This window comes from Geotrypetes seraphini, chromosome 11 (assembly GCF_902459505.1).
Source record: "Geotrypetes seraphini chromosome 11, aGeoSer1.1, whole genome shotgun sequence".
NCBI classification, from domain to species: domain Eukaryota; kingdom Metazoa; phylum Chordata; class Amphibia; order Gymnophiona; family Dermophiidae; genus Geotrypetes; species Geotrypetes seraphini.
The window spans coordinates 136,397,206-136,424,745 of record NC_047094.1 but is presented as its reverse complement, the minus strand read 5'-3'; the positions used below and the strand labels follow the sequence as shown (position 1 = coordinate 136,424,745).

At 44.0% G+C, this 27,540-nt stretch overlaps 1 protein-coding gene across 3 annotated transcripts in view; it reads right to left on the bottom strand.

Annotated features, from left to right (window-relative positions):
• Positions 1 to 27,251, bottom strand: part of PLCG1 (phospholipase C gamma 1) — a 139,493-nt gene extending 112,242 nt beyond the window's left edge. For 2 of the 3 annotated variants that reach the window (XM_033963637.1, XM_033963639.1), the window contains exon 1: positions 26,910 to 27,251. In XM_033963637.1, coding sequence (XP_033819528.1) covers positions 26,910 to 27,087 — 178 coding nt within the window. In that variant the 5' untranslated portion in view covers positions 27,088 to 27,251. The remainder of the gene's footprint in view (positions 1 to 26,909) is intronic. The other variant, XM_033963638.1, reaches the window with a different exon arrangement.
• Positions 27,252 to 27,540: the final 289 nt, after the last annotated feature.

Below are 27,540 nucleotides of genomic sequence, written 5' to 3'. Positions count from 1 at the left end.
TGAAATTTAAATCCAATAAGGTGACCAGGGAGTACAATAGTGATATCACGTTTGAGGAGAATTAAAGGACCTGTGCAGGGGCTAAATTTAAAGAGATTTTTTTGAGACCGTCAGCCTGTCTCGGGTGGTAAAGTTGATTAAGAATCGGGAACAAGGGTTCATGTGATAAGCAGTGTCAGGGTTACCAGATGTCTGGATTTACCAAACATGTCCTCTTTTTAGTGGACTGGACGCCTGACCAGACGGTTTCCGGGAGTGGAGGGAGTTTGTCCGGGTTTTGGACTCGCTCTCTCCAACCCCCACACCAGAGTCAACTATGGCTTTTGAGAGTCTCCCCTGTTCCCAGTACCTTCTCCGGGACTGCAATTTAAAAACTTTGGGCAGCCGGCAGCATTGGTGACGTAACCCTTCTGCCATTGGCCTGCCCCGGAAACCTTCACTCTGCAGCGTCCCACCTACTTAAGAATTCTACTCCACTATCTGTTTCACGTAGAACGTTTATCCTGTTTGACTTAATTCCCTTTTTAACCTATAATGCAACCTCCTTCTTCCATCTTATTTTTCAGTCTTCTGGCATTTGTATAAAGACATTTCAAATTGTGTTTTATTTTTCCTGCATCTACATGCTGCTTAGAAGTTGACAAGGATAATTTGCATCCTTTGCTCTGCTCTCCCCTTGCATGAGGTAAAACTCTTTATAGTTTATAGATCTTTCCTTTTGGCTAAGTCTTAATAATAATATTGTAATTTATAGCTAAAGAGACATATGATAAAGAAACTGTTTTATTTTACTTTTGTGATTATGATAAACATACCAAGGGCCTCAAAATAGTATCTGGGCACCACTGGACTTTGGGAATGGGCAGTCATGGGAGTTAGGAGGGTTTTGGTGGAGAACTGAAGATTAATATGGTAAACCAAGATCAACCAAAATCTGGGCTGAAAAGGAGGTAAGGTGTACATGGCAAAGAAACAGCAGGGGCTGGAGGCAAAACTGTTCAGAAGGACAGAGCAAGTTAACTGGAGAAAGTTAAATTAGAAATGCATGAAGTCGGCACAGACTGGAACTTCCACTGTATATATTCTGCAGGGCAGGTGCAAAAAACTGCAGAAAGCAAAGTCCAGGCTACAGACGGCACTGCCTAACACGATGTCTGTGTGCTCCAACCTCTCACTAGGTCTTCCTGGGAAGTTTTTAATGTGCGAATCACAGCTCTTACTGCTACTACGTAACTGTGTGAGCTTTTGGAATTCATCTCAGAAAGACGGCATGTGAACAGGAACAAAAAAAATCAAATGAGCAACGCACGAGAAACACACCACTCCAGATAAACTGTTGACCAGCTAGTGCAAAGGAAACCTGCAATCTCTAAGCCGCAACGCATTGCAGACACGGTGAACTGTGGCGCCCAAGGGGGAATCTAGGCTGAATATTGGGCAATTTTTTCATCTTAAAGAGCCTTTGTCCTCTTTTGCTTGGGAAATGGGGAAGAGTACCCTGAGCCATGGTCTCTCTGATGTAGTCATTTTTACAGCCTTGGCATGAAAGGCAGAGGGCTTGGGGCTATGGGATTCCTGGGTCTCTTTTCACCCATCCCTTCCCACCCTCACAATTAGTCCCCATCCCTGCCCATAACCCCAGCTAACCCCAGCTAATTCCTTCAATACTTCATCCAATTTTCCTTTACCTCATTTCCTCCCACCAAATTCCTAGAAACTTCCGTGGGTACTTTTGGTATATTCACTAGGTCAGGAGTAGGTAATTCCGGTCCTCGAGAGTCGGAGTCAGGTTTTCAGGATATCCACAATAAATATGCATGAGATAGATTTGCATGTCAAGGAGGCAGTGCGTGTAAATCCATCTCATATATATTTATTGTGGATATCCTGAAAACCTGACCTGGCTCCGGCTCTCGAGGACCGGAATTGCCTACCCCTGCACTAGGTAAACCAAAGAGCGTCTCAAGCCTCAGTCTCATGTTCTGGCTGCATTTACTATGTTACCTCTGTCTTTGGTTGCTGAGGTGGAATCCTCCCCACTGGCATTCCCCAACACTTCTCAGCACTCCGAAGGGGCCTTGTGTGCTCCTTAGGGCACGCCCCTTTGGCTGCAACTGCACCGCAGGGGCGGCCTGATCTAATGACATCCGATGGCAGACAGATGGACAACCTCCCTTCCGGGTACTGCCAGTAAGCCGTCACGCTCTCTTTCACCTTTTTGTTTGTTTGTTTTAAAGAGTACTGTACTGCCTCTAATTATAAAGACCACTCTTTTTCTTCTTTTTTTGGTGTGGTGGGGGGGAATGGAATATTTCTGAGTTTGAAAATAGCAGGATAGGCAACTTATGGAAAATGCTCATCAAGTTATAAGAGAAGAGACGTCTGTGTGTTGCACTCTGGGGGCCTCTGGCCAGTTCCGTTCCAGAGCTGCCGCCATCTCACCTTCCCTGGCAGACATACAGCAGTAACAGTATCAGAAAGCGCAAAGGACAAAGTCCGATCGATGTGATGCATCCGACACCATCTCCCTCAGGGACATCAGCAGCTCCCAACCTCAGACTCATAGTTTCTCCAATAAAGTGGGTTAAATATAACGGTAAATGATCTCTCTCAGGAAATAAATCAGAGAAAGGTGACAGAATACGGAGAGAGGCAAAGGCCTGCTCCTTTCTCAGCACAGGGTACGTGTCTGGGACAGACAGATGCTTCCTCTCGCTTACTGTAATGATGGGGAGGAGGTTGGATTTCGCCCAGGGAGGGTCAGGTTTGTTACGATTCTGCTAAGACAGGCCTGGACAAATTTTCACTGAATTCAGGAGCCAGTCCTGAAAACTTAGGAGCCGAAGGCCCAGACCTCTTTCATTTCTCCTCTACCTTCCACCCTTCGTTGTCCACAGGAAAGTTTGGATTGGGAAGGTGGGAAATTAACAAACCAAATGTGTGCTTACGAATGAACTCTCCCCTCCCCCCTCCAGTTTATTCTCTGTACCCTCCCTCTATTGGGCGTTACCGGACAGCGGACTTTAGCTTTTATGGTTGTTTCTCGATGGGTCTTTGGTTTTTTTTTTAATTTGTTCCGACCGAATATATTAGAAAGAAGGGATCAAGGGTAAAATAACACTTAAAAACCATTAACAGGACGGTACAGACTCTGGCAGGAGAGAAAACTCAATGAAAAGATGCATCAAATTAAAAACTGGGCCAGCTCAGACTGAAGGTTCCAGGCAACCAAAAAAAGGTGCAATGCATTTCTATTCCTCCTTTCAAAGCGCCTCTCCCACAAACACAGAGCCAATACATGCACATAGAGGGCAAAAGAAGAATTAGACGAACCACACTCCACATGCTTTTCCCACTTGTTTTTTCCTAGTGCTGTCTGTCTGACCTTGACTTTGGTACAAGTGCTGCCTGTATTATTACTTTGAAATTGCTTTGCCTTCACCCTCCTCCCAAAATAGTAAGACCAAGAGACAGAGGTGCCTGTTATCCCCATCCGACACCTTCTGCCAACATAAGAGCAGAGCTAGAAACTCAAAGCCACTGCTTCAGGCTGGTCTGTTCTAAGAGATTTTATTCTGGTACAGTGTTTCTCCCCCAACCACCTTGTCTCTGGAAGAGACCAGAGATCAGTTCTTAAGAAAATACAGGGTCCTTCCTGATGGTCCAGTCAATATAAGAGCAAAGGACTCTGTAGAGCATGGAGTAGCATTCAATCCTCAGAAAACAACAACAACAACAAAAAATCAGTGGTTAATGTTAGAACGAGTGTGTTATCTGTCAAGCCGAGGCCACACTAGAGATATGGGGAAAATGGTAAATCCGTGGGGATGAATGGAAAACAAAGATGAAAATGTTATAATGCCCTTATATCGCTCTATGGTATGATGGCACTTGGAATACTGTATGCAGCTCTGGTCACCATATCTCAAAAAGATATAGCAGAATTAGAAAAAGTACAGAGGAGGGCGATGAAAATGATAAAAGTGATGGGACGACTTCCCTATGAGGAAAGGCTAAAGTGGTTGGAGCTCTTCAGCTTGGAGAAGAGACGGCTCAAAGGTGATATGATAGAGGTCTATAAAGTAATGAGTGGAGTGGGAAGGTAGATGTGAATTGCTTGTTCGCTCTTTCCAAAAATACTTCGACTAGGGGACATGTAGTAGATTTAAAACCAGAGAAAATATTTCTTCACACAACATGTAATTAAATTCTGGAATTCGTTGCTGGAGAATGTGGTAAAATCAGTTAGCTTAGCGGGGTTTAAAAAAGGTTCAGATAATTTCCTAAAAGAGAAGTCCACAGGCCATTATAGAGATGGCTTGGGGAAATCCACTGCTTATTCCTAGGATAAGCAGCATAAAATCTGTTTTACTACTTGGGATCTTGCCAGGTACTTGGGACCTGGGTTAGCCACTGTTGGAAATAGGATACTGGGCTTGATGGACCTTCGCTCTGTCCCAGTATGGCAGCTCTTATGTGTTCCCTATGACAGATTAGAACCAGATTCTATCAGCTTACTACAACATCTGAATTCTTGTTTCTTGATTCTGGTGGGGCTTTAGAAAAAAAAAAAAAAATCCTCCTATAAAGCCTGCTGTTCCCCTCCTTCCACAGAGATTCAATGAACCATCGCATTTTAACATTTTAGGAAATAAAGGATTTCTATTATTAAAAATCAGTTTTTAAAGTACAGCAACCTAACCAGTTATCCAGAACATAAGTTTCTGTTGCAAAGACATAGGGCTCCTTTAGTTGCAAACTTTGCAGAAGGATGTCACTCATATTCTCCACTGCTAAAGGGGAGGAGTTGAAAAATAACTCCTTCAGTTTCTCCTTTTGCAAGCGAACTTAGAAGGTGTGTTCTGATCTACTCTACTTACTTTTTTTTATTATTCTCCGGTACTTATGTGACCAATCCAAGTCACAAGTACCCAGCAGAGTCCCAAAAAGTAGCAAGATTCCATGTTACCGATCTAAGAGAAAAAGCTTTCCCCATGTAGATTATGGACTTTTCCTCCAGTAACATGTCTCTGAAGAATTTATTTCTCCTGTTTGTCTGTTTTGATTAGATTGTTCTGTCAAGCAGGGATCGTTGCTTATGTGTTCGACGTACAGCACTACATACATCCAGCATCACTATGGAAACCATATGTATTATGAAGTCCACTTGGATCAAGGAAGATGAACACTCATGTCGTTTTTAGATGGTTGTACGTGTTTTCATGGAATATATGGGAACCTCCCCTTTCAACCCCCATCCCCCCACCTCTACCAAGATAAACTTGGCAAGATCTTCCCCTATGGATCAAACGAAGAACATCCATTTTCTCAAATCTGTAGCCATCTCTACACCCAGCAGGTGTTTTAAGAGCACTTATTTCCTTCACGTGTCCCCAGATCCAAACAGCCTCATCCAGGTTGTTGAAGCTATCAGGATTCATGTTCCGTTAATTAAGGAGGCAACAGAATTTCAAGCTGGTAAGATCCGTATTTAAGCAAAATCTTCAAAAACATTCTGCAGAGGCATTTCCGTACAAACCTTGACAAACATGGATGGGACAAAGCTGCTGGCATTGACCAGTCAGAGGAGAATAAGATTAGTTTCAGTCTCCCTCAGACTGTCCAAATCAAACACAGAGTGAATGGGATGATCCTCGTAAGAAAGGCGTGGGGCTTCAATATTTTGCCCTAGGTTAAGTGCTCAAGAGCAGTACATGGCTGATAAGCTTCAGGCTGAGCTAGGGTTACCAGAGTCCGGATTTCCCCGGACGGCTTTTCAAAACCTGGCACTTTCTCCGTTGGGTTTTTGTTTTTGGAACAGCCGGTATTTTCAGCATCTCGTGCTGTACATGGAATAGCAGCATTTCAGCTCCTCAGCAGAATTCAAGGTAAACGGTTCCCTTTCAAGCCTATGATTAATAATTTAAATTTGATTTAATTTAGTCATTTCTGATCCACTTAACTATCCACAAATTCAAAAGCAATTACGATAGTAAAGTCGCACACATGTTCGGTTCCATTAGTTTAAAATCAGCTGAATGCACAGATTATAGCACGATCTCGCTAAGTTTTCCAAGCCACGGCACACTAAACTTGGGGGGCCACGGCTGGAGGGTCTACGCAATGATGTCACGCACATGTGCGATGTCATCACGTCGACATCACTCCAGACAGGGCCCTGAGCGTCTTAATCCTGAAATGACCACGCCGGTGGAGAGAGCAGGAGATGCGCCGACACTGGCTGTCTCACCTACGCGATGTGCCTCTCGCGGCACACCCGGAATCTCGCCGCGGCACACAGTTTGCGATAAAATGGAGTGGATTATTCTATCTCAGCATAACGTCAAACTCCTAATTGGTCAAAGCAGGCTAACAATGGCCCCCCTCCGTAACCGTTCTGGACTTTTTTCATCGACTATGAAACTGACAGTTCTGGCCTTTGGAATGCCCTACAACAAACACTCATAAAATTAATTTGGAGATTTGGGTTATTGCGACAACCAGATCTGTCCGTTCCCTTCTGCTACAAGTTTCTACTTCGCTTCTACATTGATTAAGTGTGAGCACCGCCGAGCAGCGACTGTCTCTTACAATCTATTGAAGAGAAACTGGGTAAATAAGGATTGGAGAGTTACACTTATTATGGGAACAATTAAATCAACGATCTCTATTAACCAGCTGAATAAGCAGAGTTAAAAGCAGCCTCAAAAAAAAAAGTGAATAGGGCCAGAGACAGACCATGATGTACTAACTCAGGAAATGCACTCCTCGCCCTGGGATGGAGTGAAAAGGATAGATGTGAACCGCTTGTTCACTCTTTCCAAAAATACTAAGACTAGGGGGCAAGCGATGGAGCTACTAAATAGTAGATCTAAAACAAACCAGAGAAAATGTTTCTTCACACAATGTGTAATTAAACTCTGGAATTCGTTTTGCAGAGAAATGTGGTGAAAGTAGTTAGCTTAGCAGGGCTTAAAAAAGGTTTGGATAAATTCCTAAAAGGGAAGTCCATAGGCCATTATTGAGATGGCTTGGGGAAATCCACTGCTTATTCCTAGGATAAGCAGCATAAAATATGTTTTTCTACTTGGGATCTTGCCAGGTACTTGGGACCTGGGTTGGCCACTGTTAGAAACAGGATATTGGGCTCGATGGTCCTTCGGTTTGTCCCAATATGGCATTTCTTATGGGATCATTAGCATAGAATCTTGTTACGCTTTGAAATACCGCAAGGTACTTGTGTCTGTCTGTGTTCTGCATGTTTGACAGAGGTGAAGTTTTCCACTAAATCATACCGTTCCTGTGTAAGTATCTGTGCAATTCAACTTGTTCTGGTTTCCTTTAGTACAGGGGTGTCCAATCTTGGCCCTCACCAGGTCGGGTTGTCAGGATTTCCCCAATGAATATGCAAGAGATCTATTTGCATACAATGGAAGCAGCACATGCAAATTCGTGGGGGGGAAATCCTGAAAACCCGACTGGATTGTAGCCCTCGAGGACCGACACTGGACAACCCTGCACAGTAGCTGTACCGGTGCTTCTCCACTTGGTCCTGGAGGACCCCCCCCCTTGCCAGTCGGGTTTTCAGGATATCCAAATGCGAAAATGATGATGATGTGGAAACAGCAGGCTAGTGCCACAACCGCGACCGTCTGCAGTCCATTGGAGAAATCAATCTGCCTGCTTTTAAATATCAGCAGCAGTGGAGATCAACTGCTTTTACACCTAAGCAGCAACGAGACCAGCCACAACCACCGAGAGCACACAGACCCGATCCTACCAAGAGTGTGAACTCTTCCCCCCATGCAATCCGCTAAGAAGATCGACTGTCGGCTCCGGGCGGCTTTCCCGCAGAGGAGAGAATCCTGCATTCACCGTGGGCCTCGTCTGGGGCAGCCTCCTTGGAGCGGCTGGGGCACGGGCAGTGTGTCTGGGAGGGAATGCATGGATGGGAGAACATCGCAGGGGAGGAGACATAGGCATCCTGGGACTGTCTGCCAAGTCTCTTCCCTGAAGAAGCCCTTTCTGGAAACGTCAATCGCTCCTCCTAAACTTACTTGCTCCACTTCATCACTGACGCTGAAACCGTGGATTGAAGACAAAGTTTTATTTTATTTTTCTTTCCAGCTTATGATTTATCTTTAATCTTATCTATTGTTTTGCCTTTTGTCTTTGTTTTGTTCTATTTCTATCATTTAAATTTCCCCCTTCTGCTTCTATTCCTTTCTCTCCTCTCTTCTACCTTCCAAAGTATTTAGATCAATGCTGTCTTGTTAAAATGTTTATTTTATTTTTATTTTTCCTCTAACTCTACTTTTCACTTCTCTATTACCCTCCAGATACTTTAGTTAGATTGTGAGCCTTCGGGACAGTAAGGGAATTTTTCAAGTACCTTTCTTATTTCTAATCTTAATGTATATTTTCTGTAAACCGCTTAGAACCTAACGGATGTAGCGGTATATAAGAAATAAATTACATGACATTACATTACATGGACCATTTGGCCTTCATCTGCCATCATGTTTCTAGGTTTCTATAACCATAAAGCTCTATGACATCACAATGCAGGCAAAGAGCCTTAGCCAATGGGAAGAAGATATGCAAATGTTAAGAGCCTTAGCCAATAGGGAGAGGAGGAGATAGTGGATGCTGCAGAATTCTACTGTTCAACGGCTCCCCCTTCTGCTTCTATTCCTTTCTCTCCTCTCTTCTACCTTCCAAAGTATTTAGATCAATGCTGTCTTGTTAAAATGTTTATTTTATTTTTATTTTTCCTCTAACTCTACTTTTCCCTTCTCTATTACCCTCCAGGTACTTTAGTTAGATTGTGAGCCTTCGGGACAGTAAGGGAATTTTTCAAGTACCTTTCTTATTTCTAATCTTAATGTATATTTTCTGTAAACCGCTTAGAACCTAACGGATGTAGCGGTATATAAGAAATAAATTACATTACATTACATTACTTTCAGAAAATGTTGTCCCGTTCCTCTCCAGCACCGTCCTGGCAAAGGTATCAGACGGTGCTTCAAATCGGGGCCTTGCAGCGAGGCAAGTGCTAGCCTTTCAGAGGGAGATTAGTGCCATGGCTTCAAAAACAAGGACTCGTATTTGCCTGCGGTAGTCACACAGAAAGCAGAAGGGACTCTCTCCCCTGCAGAGCTTCTCTTCTCTAATCCCTTTCCTGTCTCTACCTCATTTACCCTCACCCCGATCCTACGACACTTCTCGTCTCCGCACCAGCAACTGGATGGACTTTCTTGGGCAACCTCACCATCAGAGCACACTTTTTAATAAATATTTCAATTCATATATTTATATTCTATCAAAAATCAACCTCCAGGAAGTTCTAGGCTGATCCACAAGACACAGAAAAGACAAAAGTCTTGCTGTAATTCGTGCAAGCAGTGTATGCAGAGGTTGGAGATGGAGCAGCTGTTTGAGCTTTGCCTCGTTTTAATCCAGCCATGGGGAAGGGGGAACAATCCCAGGCAGCAATGAGTCCCTCCTCCTCCTGAACCGGTGACTGGAATAGGCTCCACAAGGGCAACTGCTGGGAGAAGAGGCGGTGTCTTCCCAGGTTTTGGTAAAATCTCTTTCCTCAGCACCCGATTACTTTTGACTCATGGAAGAGAGAGAGGAGACGCTTGGGTTACAGAACTGGAGCCTGTTTGGAAGTTTTGGCTATATAGACCAAGCAGTCCTGTTGATTCGTGTGAGGTGACACGAGTAATGTTGGGGGTCCCTGGTCAGATTGGTGGGCAGATCGTAGAACCACTGATCGAGTCTGCAACACTGGAAACCTTGTGGCTTGCTATTGATAATTTAGGAACGTTTTGATCAACCGTTTTAAAATTTCTACTGAGCAAATTACCAAGCTATCTGGATGCTTTGAACCTTAAGGTCTCAAAACTGCAATCTTCTGAATTTCTTGTTAAACAATAATTTGGTTACACAAGAAAAAAGTACAGGCAATGGAAAATTTGTCCAGAAATTTAAAAAAACTTACTATTTATTGAATTTTCCTAGGGAAACTGACGTCTTCTAATGAAATGTTAGGAAAACATATGGTAGAGATATCAGGTATTTTATTTCACATCTTCCTAAAGTGGCTAGAGTTTTTTACATCCCTATATCAGTCTCTTGAACTCTGAAAAATGATCGATGAGGAGAACAGGATGTTCCACAGTGTAGTAACAGTGCATAAACCACAACAGAAAATCTGATAATTACTGGTCTACAGAACTATAGAGGTGCTCCCTGTCTCTCACCTTTAGTAGGCCCGAGGCCTAGCTAGGCCGAGAACCATCTTTCACTGAACAATATTGTCTTAGCTACTACAAAGACTTCCTACATCCATCTCCAAAGGACAAGCTAAACATCTGCATTTATCTCTGATGTGAAACAAGTAGGAATAAGATTTATAACACAGGAATGAGGACCCTTGTTAGACCCTTATTAGAGTCGCCAGCTGTATCAGCTCTGATAAGGGGTAAGTACCATCTACAAGGCCATGAGCCCCATTATCCAAGGCTGCTGGTCAGATACTCCTCATCAGAGGTGGTTCAGAGAGTGCCTGTTAAAATACCTTTTTAGAAATGCCTAAATGCAGATTTAAGCAATCATACTCACTATGGAAAACCAGGTAGCAAATTCCACAAAAGAGGCCGATTTTACAGGAGGAAGAGAACCAAACATTCTTGACAGAAGGCATTATCAAACAATGGGATCTTGCAAATATTAAGTCTTCACACTGGTACATTTTTAAAGCAATAATTGACTGGTTATATCTTGATGTTATTGCATGTGCTTTTCAGATTAGCCTATAACTGATAGCAGTTCCCTGAATAAAATTACTTTAAAATAAATAAGGAATTAACCGACACCTCAGATATCTAAACTATATAATCAAAAGGCAAAATTCTCATTAATTGCATGGGGTATAATATATTTTCATTGGTCATTTTAATGGCCTATTATGTCTAACTTGCAAAAACCATTCAGAAGATCTTAGAGGCAAAAAAATATGTCTCCCCCTCCTCCCCTCACCCCCCCCCCCCCAAAAAAAAAAAAACCAACCACAAAACCTGGCTGGCTCTCAGAAAGAACCTAAGTACAATATAGAAGAGACGTCAACACATCACAGTCTGCGTGTACCAGAACGTCTGGCAAGACATCACAGATGCCTTGAGGATGACATCTCCATCAATGAAGCCTGCAAAATGCACTCTGGGTTGGTGATATACCGAACCCCACCCCCCCAACATAAATACAGTTTAAACAGCAAACAATTAAAAACCAGGGAGGGAGGGGCATCTTTCTTTTGGAAAAGTTTGTATCATGCTCCAATAATCAATTTAACTAGGACAGTTTCTCATTTCTGGTCCTCTTGCCATCAAAGGTCTACCAGTTCACATTTGACCATTTTCGATCGCAGAAATTTATTTATTGAACTGTGTGTTTTGCAGCTCTCTGTCTGCTCACTGAGCTGAAATGCAAAGTTATAAATTAAATTTAGCATTCAAATCAACGGAAGAAAGCCAAACGACAATGCTATTAGAAAACCACAGAAAGAAAATGCACATGCTCCAATTTCTTTTTAACTCAATTACACTCCTTATCGAAAACACTCAAAACAAAAAGTGTGTCAACATAGCAAGACATACAAGGGTAAAGTTTGGAAAAGGTAATAAAATCCAATCCAATGTTCTCTACAGGTGCACAGCACACACTCACACCATGAGACCTTCTTGTGATATGCATGGAGGAGCAACGCGTTGCCTGTGCAAAAAACCTAAGAGAGGAGCAAACAAATTTAAACTCAAGGTAAAAGCTACTTTTATTAGTTGGACTTGACGCAGATCTATGCATTGGCTGTTTCTTGAGGTTATGCTTTTGGAAACCTACAATTCAGTTGCAGCATACAATATTTCACTAAGCTGGCGTTTGTATGACCAAAGAAACTGTTGTTCATACATCTTGTAAAGCAGGGCTGTCCATCATCGGTCCTCTAGGGCCGCATTCCAGTCACATTTTCAGGATTTCCTCAATGAATCTGCACGGAAATCTACTTGCATGCATGCTTCCATCGTATGCAAATAGATCTCATGCATATTCATTTGGGAAATCCTGAAAACTCGACCTGGCAAGAGCCGAGGTTGGACACCCCTGTTGTAAAGCGCCTGAATGAACTTTAGTGCGCTGGTATCCATACCTATCTGGTTTGATTTGTTGACTCCTGAAGCAGGCATTTTCACGATGAAACACAGATTAGTGTCGAGCCTGACTAATGGAAATGGTTTTTGCCTTGAGTTGAAGTTGGTTTGGTCCCCACCCCCTTCTTTCTTTTTCGCTCTATATTGATTTGTATAAGTTTACTCTTCTTTTTTTTTTTGTTTCTGGAGCAATGCCTGAGGGCAGAATGGGGCTTAGGACCTAAATCCAAGCCTTGGAACATAGGAAAACCAGCTTTAGTGTAAATATTTTCTCTGTTCAAGCCTGCATTATCTTAAAGAAAATAGTTCAAATATAAAATTTTCCTCCCATTTATTTTTCACATTCTTTCTGCTGGTTTCTTGTCTATTCCTAAACAAATATGGCTTCCTCTACCCAGAATTCACTGCTCTAGCTCTGGCCTGTGCTTCAAGGTATGCTTCAGGCTTCACTCCGCAAGCTCAAGATGACACACAGTTTAATCTCTTGACACTGTTTGCCAAGGCAAGAAATTGTCTGCAGTTCATCTGTTTTTGGGTATACACTCCGTTGTCACAAACTACAGCATTTCAGCCAGCACTTCCTGCAACAGCTTCCAACTTCAAAGGCTTAAAATTTCTCTCTCTCTCTCCCTTTCATCACAGTACATATGCCAAAAATTAAACCGAGCTTTGAAGGTTGAAAGAATTTTGTCCTTTAAATTTATCTCAGTCCTCTGGAATTGATTAAGAGGGGTTTCGATCAGTGAAGCAGTCTTTTGAAGTCACTGCGAAGAGAATTTGAAATAAGACACTACAAACTATTCCATCGCCAGCCAAAATTCTGCTTGAAATAAATGCTCCGATTTATTAAACTAGGCAGAACCCATGAACTGGCTGATATCAGGCTCACATATCCAAAACCCATGGAAAATGTGCGTTTGCATTTGGATCCATGTGGTGCTGGACCTGGGAGGCACATAGGCCCGTGTTGCTTTTATGAAATATAACTTCCTGCGTAGGTGACTTGTTGGCAGCTTAGAAATCAGGAGTTTTAAGAACATAAGAAGTTGCCTCCACTGAGTCAGACCAGAGGTCCATCTCACCCAGCGGTCCGCTCTCGCGGCGGCCCATCAGGCCCACTTCCTGAACAGTGGTCTCTTGACTAATTTTACAAATTACCTCTAATCCTATCCCTATAACCTTACCTCTACTCTTATCTGTACCCCTCTATCCCTTTGTCCTCCAGGTACCTGTCCAGACCTTCTTTGAAGCCCTGTAGCGTGCTTTTGCTTATCACATCCTCCGGTAGTGCGTTCCATGTATCCACCACCCTCTGGGTGAAAAAGAATTTCCTGGCGTTTGTTCTAAACCTTTCCCCTCTCAATTTCACTGAGTGCCCCCTTGTACTTGAGGTTCCCCATAGTTTGAAAAATCTGTCCCTGTCCACTTTTTCTATGCCCTTCATGATCTTGAAGGTTTCTATCATGTCTCCTCTAAGTCGTAGCTTTTCCAGCGAGAAAAGCCCCAGCTTTTTCAGTCTGTCAGTATATGAGGGGTCCCCCATACCCTTTATTAGCTTAGTTGCTGTTCTCTGGACTCTCTCAAGTACCGCCATGTCCTTCTTGAGGTACGGCGACCAGTACTGGACACAGTACTCCAGGTGTGGGCGCACCAATGCACGATACAGTGGCAGGATGACTTCCTTCGTCCTGGTCGTGATACCTTTCTTAATGATACCCAACATTCTGTTCGCTTTCCTTGAGGCTGTGGCGCACTGTGCCGACGCCTTCAATGTTGTGTCCACCATCACTCCCAGGTCTCTTTCAAGGTTGCTCACCCCTAGCGGTGATCCCCCCCCCCATCTTGTAAGTGAACATCGGGTTCTTCTTCCCAACATGCATGACCTTGCATTTTAAGGGCAGATTGTGAGCCCACCAGGACAGACAGGGAAAAACGCTCGAGTACCTGAATAAATTCATGTAAACCGTTCCGAGCTCCCCTGGGAGAACGGTACAGAAAATGAATGAATGAATAAATAAATAAATGTACATATGAACTGATGGATCAAACTTTTGCCTTTGTTACCTAAACCCTAACTTGGCAATGTTACATTTCAACAGAAAATGTTAAAATCTGGAATCGTGCTTTTAAAATGGTCTTGTTTTTGAAACACGCTAGGCAGGTTGTGAAAACTTAACAAACACACATTTATTTTTTTTTTGGAATTGTTAACCCTTTCAGGACCAAGGGACATATTTGTCCCATAACTTTAAAATCCTATAAATTTTGATTGGGATAGTCTACAGTTCTAAATTTGATATGTACGGATTCCATATGATACTGCCTTTATGTAAACAAACTGGTTCCGACATTCATTCATTAGCGTCGTTGCCAGATTGACGAGAAGATTCACTTGCCACACTGTCCATAAGCCAGAAGTGTGATTTTTTAAAATAAAAATAATGATATTTCACAAAAAAAAATCAATTTTTTGGCATCTGCAAGCCCTTTTTACCATAAAAATGTCGTCAAAACCACAAAAATTGGCCTACGATCCTTATGGTCCTGAAAGGGTTAAACGTCTGCCATTTGCATGCAGACAAATTGACAAGGGGCACAATGGTGCTTCCCCTATGTCTGCATGGGAAAGTTAGAGCACATACCGTGGACGTGATAACACGGGGTTGGTAGGTGGGTAGATAAGAGGTGTTGGAACAGCATGCAAGTGACTCGTGGATTGCTTTATCTCTATGGGAAAGGAGTTGTTATTTATCTGTGGGAACATGTATATGGGATGTGGGTATTGTGGGGGATGGGGAGGTCCCATTCTCAGCATGTAAAAGTTTCCTATTCCTTGCACTCACCCACTCACTACCCTGCATAGGTTTGTCAGTAGTGGGTGGCAAGTGCCCTCCAAAAAAATTACCTTACCACCCCAATCTCAGCCATCAGAGCAGGCTCGAGGTAGCCATATCCCCGTCTGATTTGGCAGCTTACTTTTGACGCCCTGCTTACTTTGAGTATGGCTGCAGCAGAAGATGCTGCTGTGGGACCAGTCTTTCAATAAAGAGCTGCAAAATCTCACTGGTTGAGACTGGTCCCTTGGCAGCAAATAACTTCTCATTAAATGCATCTCCTTCTACTGATGAAGCTCAGCACTGAAGTGAAAAATCAGATGAGTTCAGGTCTGGGACAATGAGGTGGTGGAAGAAGCTCTTCTGGGTGGGTGAGTAATTAGATACAAGAAGAGACAAGGAAGAGTGCCTAGTACAATGGTTCTCAACCCTGTCCTGGGGGACCCCCAGCCAGTCAGGTTTTCAAGATATCCCTAATGAATATGCATGAGAGAGATTTGCATAACTGTCACTTCCATGATATGCAAATCTCTCTCATGCATATTCATTAGGGATATCTTGAAAACCTGACTGGCTGGGGGTCCCCCAGGACAGGGTTGAGAGCCACTGGTCTAGTGTGAAGAACGAGCTTCTGGAGGGCCTAGGAAGAGGCTGAAAGACTGCAGACAGGCAGAGCAAGAATACAAGTGGGGAACAAGACTCTACACGTCAGCCTTGGAAGCAAATAAAAACTAATACGTCTATAAATACATAAATACAATGTCCTTTTCCTTTTATGAGCCGAGACGGTCCGTGTTTCAGCCTCCAGTAGAAAGCCTGCTTTAGGGGCGGAGTCAAACACACACACACAAAAGAATAATACATAAATACTTAACACATCTAAAGGTCTAAGATAAATAATATAAACGTAATATCACAATGAAAAACAGCACAAATGGAATCAACAAGAAAGAAACAGCACAAGCAGCCACAGACCGAATAAAGAAACGAAACGGGGAAGAAGCTCGACACAGGAGAAAACTGGGTAGTGAATAAGAGGAATAAGAAAAAGGCCAAATAGAGGTGAATGGGAAGAAGATGCTGAAGACTGAGCGAGAGTCTGGGACTCAACAACAGAAGGTGAAGAAAAAAAAAGGAATACTTTTGAACAACTGGAATGTGTCTGCTCTCTCTCCATCTTTTGCGGAGTAACGAGAGCCTGCCTTCTTGGGGGTAGGGCAAGTCTCCATTTCACTTGTGTCTGCATGGGTTTTGGTTTCTGCAGTCCCTATTTCGTATCCATCGAGGCCCTGTCTGTTCATGTTCTGTACGTGTGACGGAGGTGAAAGTAGTGTTTGTGTAGGAAAGCCTAGTAGTCCAGCTTGCTCTGCAGTAGGTATATTGGAGCTCCAGGGCCCAGTGTAATACTTATAGAGCCGTCTTTTTCACAGATACTATTGCTGATCTTCGAGTCCTAGGGTTAGGGCTATTATGGTTTGGGAAGTTTTTGAGACTGAGTGTTATTTCTCTGTGTAGCTGGCTCTTATAACAGTGGGATCTCTTAGAGAGAGGAAGAGATAATGGTCACTGCGGATGGGCAGACTGGATGGGCCATTTGGCCTTTATCTGCCATTATGTTTCTATCTTTACGCCAGATGACCTCCTTACACCATCTCCAACCCCAACTTTTTGTGCTCATCTCTCAGGACCCAACCACCTCCTTCCCCAGTAAAAAAGCTGGGGACCCCCAATACCCTTCAGAATCCCTCTTATCTCCCTCCACCCACCTCCAATATTGGGAAGTAGGAAAGATGCCCATTCACTCCTGCTTTTGCACTGTCATTTTGGAAAATGGCCATGTCTGACCTCACACTATATGGGGTCAAGTTCCAACATTTTTCAAGACAACAATGCAGGCACAAATGGACATTTCTTCTACCTCCCAATATTAAAGGTGTGCAGGGGTTTTACAAAGGGGTCAGAGGGATTCTGAGGACTATCAGGGGTCCATTTAGGCTCTCCATTGTATTTTTTGGGGAAGGGGTGCGAGAGGTTGGAAATCAGGAATATCCGGGAGAGGGAATTGAGAAGTTGGGAGAAGGCGCAACGGAGTGTTGGGTCTGCATTAGTGCAAGGCTTCCAGTCGACACTAGTGCAGACCTGTTTGTGCCTGCATCCCTTGTACTCTCTGTCATGTTAGATATTATATGGCAAGGAACCACAGAGAGTCCAGCAGAAAGCAAAGCCACGCAGACGAAACAGGAGAGTGAAGGAAGTAGGATGGGACAATGGACCTTCCATCAATCCAAACCAAGCCAACGAACCAAAAAAGAGCCAACAGGATACTGTGAGGTTGTTTATTAATAGCCAAATCAAATAATCAAGACCCAACAAAGTGCTAAAGTTTCGGCGTGGGAAACATGCCTGCATCAGGGGTACCACAAAATGGGAAAATCTCCCGAATGTGCTGAAAAACACTGGTCTAAAGACATCATCTGGCTACTGTATTGGGGAAAAAGTTTTTGCGTTACCCTTTCATTAGGGAGCCATGCACCGAGCTTTCTCTCGCAATTGGATGCAAGGTTGCTGCGCTGGTCCTCTGTTCCTTTTGCCTTCAACAGTTGTTCTGGCTGTGAACCTTAGTCAGGCAGTACATAAAATTTTAATCATGTAAAGATGCTAATTTTATCCTCTCACTCCTAAAGAACTGTGGATTTGTAATTATGGTTTTTAACATATTGCTGAATAAATACATTAACCTTAGAGAAGTTATCTTGAAAGAGATTTGGGTGTACTGGTGAATACAACAATGAAGTCAACGGCACAATGCGCAGCAGCCGCGAAGAAGGCAAACAGAATGTTGGGTATTATTAAGAAGGGTATTACGACCAGAACAAAAGAAGTCATCCTGCCGTTGTATCGGGCAATGGTGCGCCCGCACCTGGAGTACTGTGTTCAGTATTGGTCACCGTACCTTCAGAAGGATATGGCAATACTTGAGAGGGTCCAGAGGAGAGCGACACGAATGATTAAGGGCATGGAAAACCTTTCATACACTGAAAGATTGGAGAGGCTGGGGCTCTTCTCCCTGGAAAAGCGGAGACTCAGAGGAGACATGATAGAGACCTACAAGATCATGAAGGGCATAGAGAAAGTAGAGAGGGACAGATTCTTCAAACTTTCAAATAATAAAAGAACGAGAGGGCATTCGGAAAAATTGGAAGGGGATAGATTCAAAACAAATGCTAGGAAGTTTTTCTTTACCCAGCGTGTTGTGGACATCTGGAATGCGCTTCCAGAGGGCGTAATAGGGCAGAGTACGGTGCAGGGGTTCAAGAAAGGATTGGACAATTTCCTACTGGAAAAAGGGATAGAGGGGTATAGATAGGGGGCTACTGCACAGGTCCTGGACCTGTTGGGCCGCCGCGTGAGCGGACTGCTGGGCACGATGGACCTCGGGTCTGACCCAGTGGAGGCATTTCTTATGTTCTTATGTTATCTCCAACCTTTTTCACGTACAGGGCCACAGTGTTAAAACAAGAAAGCTCCGAGGGCCACCCCAAAAAATCTAAAGCTTACACATACTAATAATTTTGGAAACCGCTCCGACTTGCTTGTTCAGACTAGGGATTAAAACGTTAAGGCCCTCTTTTACGAAGCCGCAACGTGGCGCGCTATGTTCTCAGACGCTGTTCTGACACTCATATGAATTCTACAAGCATTGGAGGATTTAGAGCTCCAGGATATGATAGAAACCTCTACTGTGGCGCGAGGTAAAATTAACATCAATACATTCAAGGATATATTTTTAAAATTCAGTCTTGAATTGTCAACAGTAGCAAATTCCATACATGAGACACCTGATCAACACACTTAAGAGAGCAAATAAACAAAACAACCCAAAAATCATTCGCAATCATGAGAAACCTGAGACAGGTCCGAAAATACTTTGAAAGCACACAATTCCTACTTATAGTACAATCCCTAATACTAGGAATACTAGACTACTGTAACATTCTCTTCCTCCCATGCCCGGCAATTACGATAAGACAACTCCAAACAATCCAAAATACAGCCTTAAGACTCGTATATTCACTGAAAAAACACGACCACATCACTGAAGCCTTCATCAACTCACATTGGCTCCCAATCCAAGAAAGAATCCAATTCAAATTCTACTGCATATTATATAAAACACTACACGGAGACAGTCCATCATACCTGAACAATCGCCTCATCCAAGCAACCAGCACCAGACACAGAAAAACGCACTCCCCATTCATACCCCCCCCATCCAAAGAAGTAAAAAGAACAAAACTACATGACGGCCTCCTAGCCACACAAGCTGCAAGACTGGACAACCAAATCTCCATCCTTCTGATGACCACCCAGGACTATAAGACGTTCAGAAAAGAAATAAAAACCACACTTTTCAAGAAATTCCTAAAACAGATATAACAACATGACCACCAAAAGCCCTCAAGATCTTCATATTACCTCTCTAGCTATCATCTACAATTCATATAATTCTGTAATTCTGTAACTCTGTAATTCTTCTATTCATTGTAATTCTGCTCCTTAAACTAACCTTTTGTAATCCGCCTTGAACCGCAAGGTAATGGCGGAATAGAAATCCCTAATGTAATGTAATGTAATGTAATGTTTGCAGTTACTATATCAAGTGGACAAGATTGAAATGAACACATTTGCGGGATTTGAAGAGCGTTTCAGCGGAGGACTTTGAAGGCCACGTGTTGGAGATCGCTGGTTTAGACCATTCAGGCATTACAGTTGTGAGCCTGTCTGAATATTTATCTTCCTGGACACTGTCTTTCTACCGTTTATATAAAACGCAACCTTTTATTCTGAGCACGAATCATTAGAGCATTTAAAATACAAAGTAAATGCTTTACAAAACTAATGGATGCCTCATTTTCCTGGTTCCAGGGCTGAGTGGATGATAAACTCAGGATATCCTCTTACTTTTTTAGAATTCTTCTGCACAGCCCTGTAGTCTAGGAAAACAGCCCACCTCACAGGGTAGGTAGGGAGGGATTTCTTTCAAAATAATTCCAACACAACATCTTGCAGTTGAGATGGGGCGAACCAGCACCTGACAGACTAGTTCCGGGCAGACAAACTTATCTACCGTTAACTACTCAGATTAAATGCTGAGTAGGTGATCTACTCCATCGTCAATCAATAGCTTGTTCCATCTCAGTTCCTCCTATGTACATTGTACCTCGAAATCCCTCTGTTATCACCCACTTAGAAGTCTTACCCCGTCTCCTCCCCTTACCTCCTTCCTTCTTCTACTTCTCTCGAATTGTACGTCGCCTTGAACCTGCTCAGGCATAGTGCGAGTCTCAAATTGTAGATTAGATTAGATAAATGCTATAAAACTATTTTAAGCCTAGTCCTCAAACCTGTGTTGTGGTGAGAAATGGAAAAAGAAAGCACGGGTTCAAGCACACTGTATGAAGACTGAAGGTGTGCCACCACTGCCGCCGTGTTTGAATCAAGGCAAACTCAAGAGGTCAATAGAAGCTCAACGTGATCTCCACTTTTGTTGACTTGCAAAGCTGACTAAACCTTTTCAATTACATCCCAAGTAGAACCCATAAGGGGCGGCCAAAGGGTAAAAATGAGTGCCCAGGGACAGTGGCTTAGCGAGGGTGAGAGGCGTCCCTCCCCGCTCTCTCCCCACTCCTGCCTGCCGTGCGTACCTCCCCTTCCCTTGTCCCTCTAGTTGAAGTTGTTACTCGCGGCGGTCAACGTGCTCCTTGTGACTCCGCACAACACCTGGAAGTGACATCAGTGGGAGAGCCGACGGGGGTGCACAGAGCATGTTGTTGACCGCTATGAAAAAGAACTTCAACTAGAGGAATGGGGGAAGGGAAGGGGGTTGCGTGCTAAGGAAAACCAGGACTAAATTCCTGCGCCTAAGTTGTGCGCGAATTGGGTGTATTCTGTTTCAATGTGCGTAACTTTTAGGAACGTCCACATTCCACCCATGCTTCTCCCCTGTTTTCTGACTCGCACCTTAGAAGTGCACGCAACTTTTAATTAGTGGGAATTAGCATCAATTAGTAGGTGTTAATTGCCAACTCTCGGCGCCGGTTGGTCTTGTTAATGCAAATCGACTGTGTGAACAACTTATGGCACTGGAGAATTTGGGGGTGATTGTGGTCACAGCTGTACCTGCTGCTCGGAACAGCTCACTCCCCTGTATGTAGATGCCAACCAAACTTTGGTTTTGGTTACAGTGCCAAAAGCACCCCCAAATCCTTTTTCTGCCATGTTTTCAGTTTCGGTCGGAAATGACCAAGTGTTTTCAGTGGAAGCTGAAAATGTGTGCTTTGTCTCATTTGTCTCTTTCCCTCCCCCTGAACAGGAGTAGCCACTCCTCCCAGGCCCCACCCCCCACCCAGAGGCCCCCTGGTGGTCTAGGGGCGTAGTTCTGGCAGGAACAATCCCCATTCTGGTTCTGCTCTCAAAATGGCTGGGGCATCCCTGGCACTAGAGATTCTTACCCCAGTCCTCATGACACTCCAGCCAGCCAGGTTTTCAGGCTACCCACAATGAATATGCATATGAGAGTTTTACATGCTTAAGAACATAAGAATTGTCATACTGGGACAGACCGAAGGTCCAGCAAGCCCAGCAGTGGCCAACAGTGGCCAACCCAGGTCCCAAGTACCTGCCAGAAACTCAAAGACTAGGAACATTCCAGAGCTGATATTGTGATGTCATAATGCCTCATTCCACCAATGTCTAAGAGCCAACCTCACCAGTGATGTCACAATGGCTTGATTGTCCTATACCTGGCTCACATAAGAATTGCTGTACTGGGACAGTGGCCAACCCAGGTCCCAAGTACCTATCTAGATCCCAGTACAACAGATTTTATGCTGCTTATCCTAGGAATACAATCTCTGTGCAATCCTAGGTTAGAGCAGGGGCCATCTATTAAATGTCAAAATGTACAGTGCTGTGTACGCCTTTCACTGCTATATAAATGATAAATAGTAACAGTAGTAACATTTCTCCAAAGCCATCTCAATAATGACCTATGGACTTCTCTTTTAGGAAATTATCCAAACCTTTTTTAAACCCTGCTAAGCTAAGCTTTCTCCTTTGTATGCAAATCTCTCTCATGCATATTTATTGTGGGTAGCCTGAAAACCACGCCTTGGTGGGGTTGCAGCAGGCCAAAAAAGATTGATAACGCTGCTCCAAATAGGACTGGTTCACTTAGACATCTCCGAAGCCTCCTGCTTTGCTGCTTCCTTTCGCTACCCCTTGGCTTCTTGTTAGCTTTGTTTCTGTTTGCTTCAGGTGGTGCCGAAGGACTCACTGGCGGCCCTCCTGCTCTTTATTTCACTTCCTGCCCCCACCTACTGTATCTTAACATTTCTCCGCAACACATTATGACTACAATATATATTACTTGCTACCTTAAAGTTGAAGTGTAATACAGGCCTCCACTTTTTGTTTCCCTTCTCACTCTTCTACTTGATGATCGGTGTATCGAATAAATGACGACGACGACAGAGACTAAAGCTTTCTACTACGCAACAGAAGAAGAATACATGCTTAAGGAACAAACCAGAGGAATGTGGCTTCATTGGCTTCCCGAAAGAGCGAGATAGAATCGTACGAACAAGAGATTCAATCTTTCCTCCCTGGGACACACAGGGAGAGAGACAAGTGTGTCTGTGTTTCCACGTCCAAAAATAGATGGTTGTTTTGTTTTAGATGAAGGAGGACACGCTTGTGTACACTGAAGAGCAGCTAAGGGCTTTATTGGCCAGGAAAACTCTTACATGTAACGTCAGTTTGCAACCTCTGAGTGATCTTTGACTCCTCTGCTCAGATCCAACAAAATCGCCAAAACCTGTCGCTTCCTCCTCTATAATATTACCAAAATCCAACCTTACCTCTCTGAACACACGACCAAAACCCTTGTCCACGCTCTCATCGCCTCACGCTTAAGACTACTGCAACGTACTTCTCTCAGGCTTCCCGCGCAACCGTCTCTCACCTCTTCAATCCGTTCAAAATTCTGCTGCACGACTCATATTCCGCAAGTCACTATTCTCACATTACCCATCTCCTCAAGCCACTTTATTGGCTCCCCATCCGTTTCTGAATACAGGTCAAAGTCTTAGTGACTTACAAGTGCATTCACTCTGTAGCTTCCCAATATCTCCCCTTACGCTCCCTAAGCCCCTCTTATCAAGTTTATCAAGTTTATTAACAGAATTTGATTTATCACCTATTGAAATCACTAAGCGATGTACATTACAATATATAATAAGGTAAAAGAGTTTCACAAATTAACAATAAACATTTGACTAAAACAAACAAGTAGTTGGGATGGAAAAATTAAAAGTTACATATTTCGTTTAAAATAGAAAATTGGGAAAAAACGATAGGTAAGGGTACATAAAAAATCTCAGCTATTAAAAAATAAAAAACATAATCTGCTTTAAACATTGAAGGCATCTCTAAATAGATAAGATTTTAAAGATTTTTTAAATATTAAGACATCTTTTTCATCACGAATATATTGGGGAAGGGCATTCCACCATAGGGGACCTGTCACTGAAAAAATATCTGCCCTTCTAGTACCAATAATCTTCAAGGAAGGAACTGAGAGAAGGTTTTGGTTAGAGGAACGAAGTGAACGTTGAGTATTATAGGGTATCAAGAGCCTGGATATAAATTGGGGTTCTTCACAAGCTAAAGTTTTGAAGATGAGTAACATTATTTTAAATGTGATTCTATGGCTAATAGGCAGCCAGTGAGAATCTATCAACAATGGAGAAACATGATCGTACTTTTTTGCATTATATATTAACTTTATTGCGGTGTTTTGAATCAGTTGTAATCTTCTTTTTTCTTTTGATGATATGTTAAGGAATAGAGCGTTGCAATAATCAAGTTTAGATATTACTAAAGAATGGATCAGTATTGTAACAGATTTTGGAGTCAGAAATTTGGATATTGATCTAATACGACGTAATTTAAAAAAGCAATTTCTAACTGTTAGAGAAATATGTTCATGATAAGTGAATTTTTCGTCAATTAGAACGCCAAGAATTTTAACTGCCAACTCCAGACTCCGTCCCTTCTGGAACCAGGCTGCCATGCTCCACTCTACTATACCCATTGTATCATTTCCTCTCCCAGAATCTCCCCAATCCTGAGATGTCCTGTCTGTCCAAATTAGATTGTAAGCTCTTCTGAGCAGGGACCATCTATTGTATGTTAAATGTACAGCGTTGCATACGCCTTTCAGCGCTACAGAAATGATAAGCAGTAGTAGTTGACTGAATGAAAGAGAGAATGGCTATAAACTTCTAAACCAGTGGCATTTAATCCCAGTTAAGACTGCAAAGAATAGGATGCCAGGGGAGGTAATATACCTTTTCTTTTGGGCTGGGAATTGCAGACTCTAGCTCCCCCCTCCCTCCTGAAACGTGGCAAGCCTCCCTTGAGAGGCTACAGTACCCTTGGGAAGGTGTTTTTTTCTACAGATCTTACTTTCCGTTTCAGGATGTTCCGAGACTGTGGAAAGGGTTCCTGTCAGCCGTGGAAAAGAGGGCAGGACCCGGCATCAAATTATTCTGCAAGTGCATTTGATAACATTTAAAGCATATTTTTGCTAATTATCATCCAGAATTTCAGTCCAATTCAAGCCTTCAGGTTTCTCTTCTAGCAGAACACCTTTGGAAAAGCCGACCTTCCTGTTTTCATAAGACTTCACTTTGCCTTTATGTTGTTGAAAAACATTTCCGAAAGCTGACATACTTCAAGAATTTCAGAATAAGTAGCTCTTCTCTATCTTTTGTTGTCTGAGCAGTTTATTTTTCCGTTCGTTTAGGTCCCACGGTCCCTTTTTCTGCTCTTCTTTGTCCATTTTACATTTTGTCCCAAATCTATCCTAAGCTTCTTCTTTCTTTGTCCCTCTCTATTCTCCTGCATCCATCATCCTTCTGTCAGAATCACCCCTTTTCAAGCCATTTCCCTGTGTCTATGCCCCTCTCTCAATGCTCTCTCGCTATCAAGCATTCTTCTCAATATCTTTCCCTTTTTGTGTCCAGCATCGCTTCAGTGTCTGTCTCTATGCTCAGTCCCCATCTAGGATCTCTTCTCTATATTTCTGAAACTCTCGGTTTGCAGGATCTGCTACCCCTGACCCAGCCTCTTTCCCCTACCCTCTCAAATCTGCATCTCTCGCTTATCCCTTTCCCCTCTCAGGTCAGAATCTCTCTCCTCCCCTCCACTTCCAACATCCCCAGCCATCTCCCCCTATCCCCCTAAACATTTCTATTATCAGCCATTTCTCTCATCCTCAAGCTGGCACCTTCTCTCACCCCTGTTCCCCCAAGCTGGCACCTTCTCTCGCCACTGTCCCCCCAAACTGGCACCTTCTCTCATCCCTGCCACCCTCAAGCTGGCACCTTCTCTCATTCTTGCCCCCCTAAGCTGGCACTTTCTCTCGCCACTGCCCCCCTCAATCTGGCACCTTCTCTCGCCCCTGTTCCCCCAAGCTGGCACCTTATCTTGCCCCTGTTCCCCCAAGCTGGCACCTTCTCTCGTCCTTGCCCCCCAAGCTGGCACCTTCTCTCGCTACTGTCCCCCCAAACTAGCACCTTATCTCACCCATGCCCCCCTCAAGCTGGCACCTTCTCTCGCCTCTCCCCCCTCAAGCTGTCACCTTCTCTCGCCCCTGCCCCCCTCAAGCTGGCACCTTCTCTCATTCTTGCCCCCCAAGCTGGACCTTCTCTTGCCGCTGCCCCCCTCAAGCTGTCACCTTTTCTCGCCCCTGCGCCCCTCAAGCTGGCACCTTCTCTCATTCTTGCCCCCCAAGCTGGACCTTCTGTTGCCACTGCCACCCCCCATTGTCCCCAATGTATCAGTATTTGAGTGACATCGATTCCCGAGGCAACCTGCTGTTGGCGCTGCAGGCTTCCTTCTACCGTAGCCTTCAATCCTTAACCCTACTCCTCTTCCCTCCAAACCAGCGCGCTGATTAACCGTTCCCATGACATCCTGTTTGTGTCTTGCCTGTTTAGATAGTAAGCTCTTTGGAGCAGAGACTGTTTTCTTACTCTTTGTAGCGTTATAGAAATAATTAATATTAGTCGTCCCCTCCAGAAAAAGAGGAAGTGATATCAATAAGGGAGAGACCGCAGTAGAGGGAAACCTGCAGAGCCCATGCAGGCTCCCGAAGATGCCATTCAGCCGCGATTCTGGCCCAGAGAGAGAGGAATTCTGCCAGGAGTGGCTGGCATTCAGGGTAGGTATATGATACTGTCCAAAAGCTGGTAAGGGTTCTACAAATACTTTAATTCATATTAAACGAGCTATGCCTTAACTAAGAGGCCCTTTTTCTAAGCTGCAGTACATGAGCTTACAACAAGGCGCCTTGAGGCATCCCATGGCAATTTTGGGACGTGCACATGCTACCCATGCACTAAAAAACAACAACCGGGGAGGGGGGGCAGAGGGTGGGCATGCTCTGTGCTAATTGGTTGGCACTTAAGTCCTAACCCCCCCCCTTTGTAATTCCTCACCTGAGCAGTGTGTACAGATTCATCCCTTTTATCCTGTGTGTCCGTCATAATTAGATTGCAGCAAGGACCATCTCTTGTGCCTCTGGTAGCACTTTAGAATGGAAGAAGGGGGGAACTTGGCCTTTTTACCCCAGGGGTAATAATGGCTTTAGTGCATGGCAACGACCCACCGAAGAGTGCGCCATATATTTGCAATTTAAACTACAAAATCATTTCACAGAGGAGGTGTAAAAAAGCATTCAAAAGCAGGGTAAGCGTCTAACTGGAGGCGTCTAATGGCCAAAGCGCTCGCCACTCACTTGCTCCTTCCAGCTTGTCGGCTCCCCGGCTCCAGGTGAGCTGCCGGGTCTCCAGCTTGACCTGGAAAGTTTTCCTCTCGGGCCGCTGCGATTTCTTGCTGTAGAAGAGGGTCATGACGGTGCCCACCTCCAGGCTCCGGCACAGATGGGCCACCTCGGCCTCGGCCAGCGCCGCCATGGCCTCGTTTGCCGCCGAAACCCGGGCGAACAAAAGCTCTGGCCACCTTTTGTCTGCTGCTCCGCTTCCTTTTGCAAGGGCCTCCCTGAAGAGGTGGGATCGCAGCTCTCCTGCCCCCCCTCCCTTACTCCAATGAGACAAAGCAGAGGAGCTGCCTCTGCCCCTTAAAGGGACCGCAGGACGCTCTGCTCTCCCCCCCCCCTTGGTGGTGGTGCAGGGACTAGGAAATCGGATTTGTCCTCCGCAAAGCAGCAAAAGCCAGAGGGGAGGGAAAGGAAGGCTCCACTTACCCTGTGGCAGTGCTGCTTCCGTTCCAACCTCTGGCCGCAGCTGCTTTTCCAGTGCAATTCTTAGTTTTCCTCAAAGGAAACAAAACCTGTCAACAACCTAGATCTAGTATTTCTTACTTATTCGGGAGTCTAGAGAGAGCAGAAAAGTACATTCACATTCTGT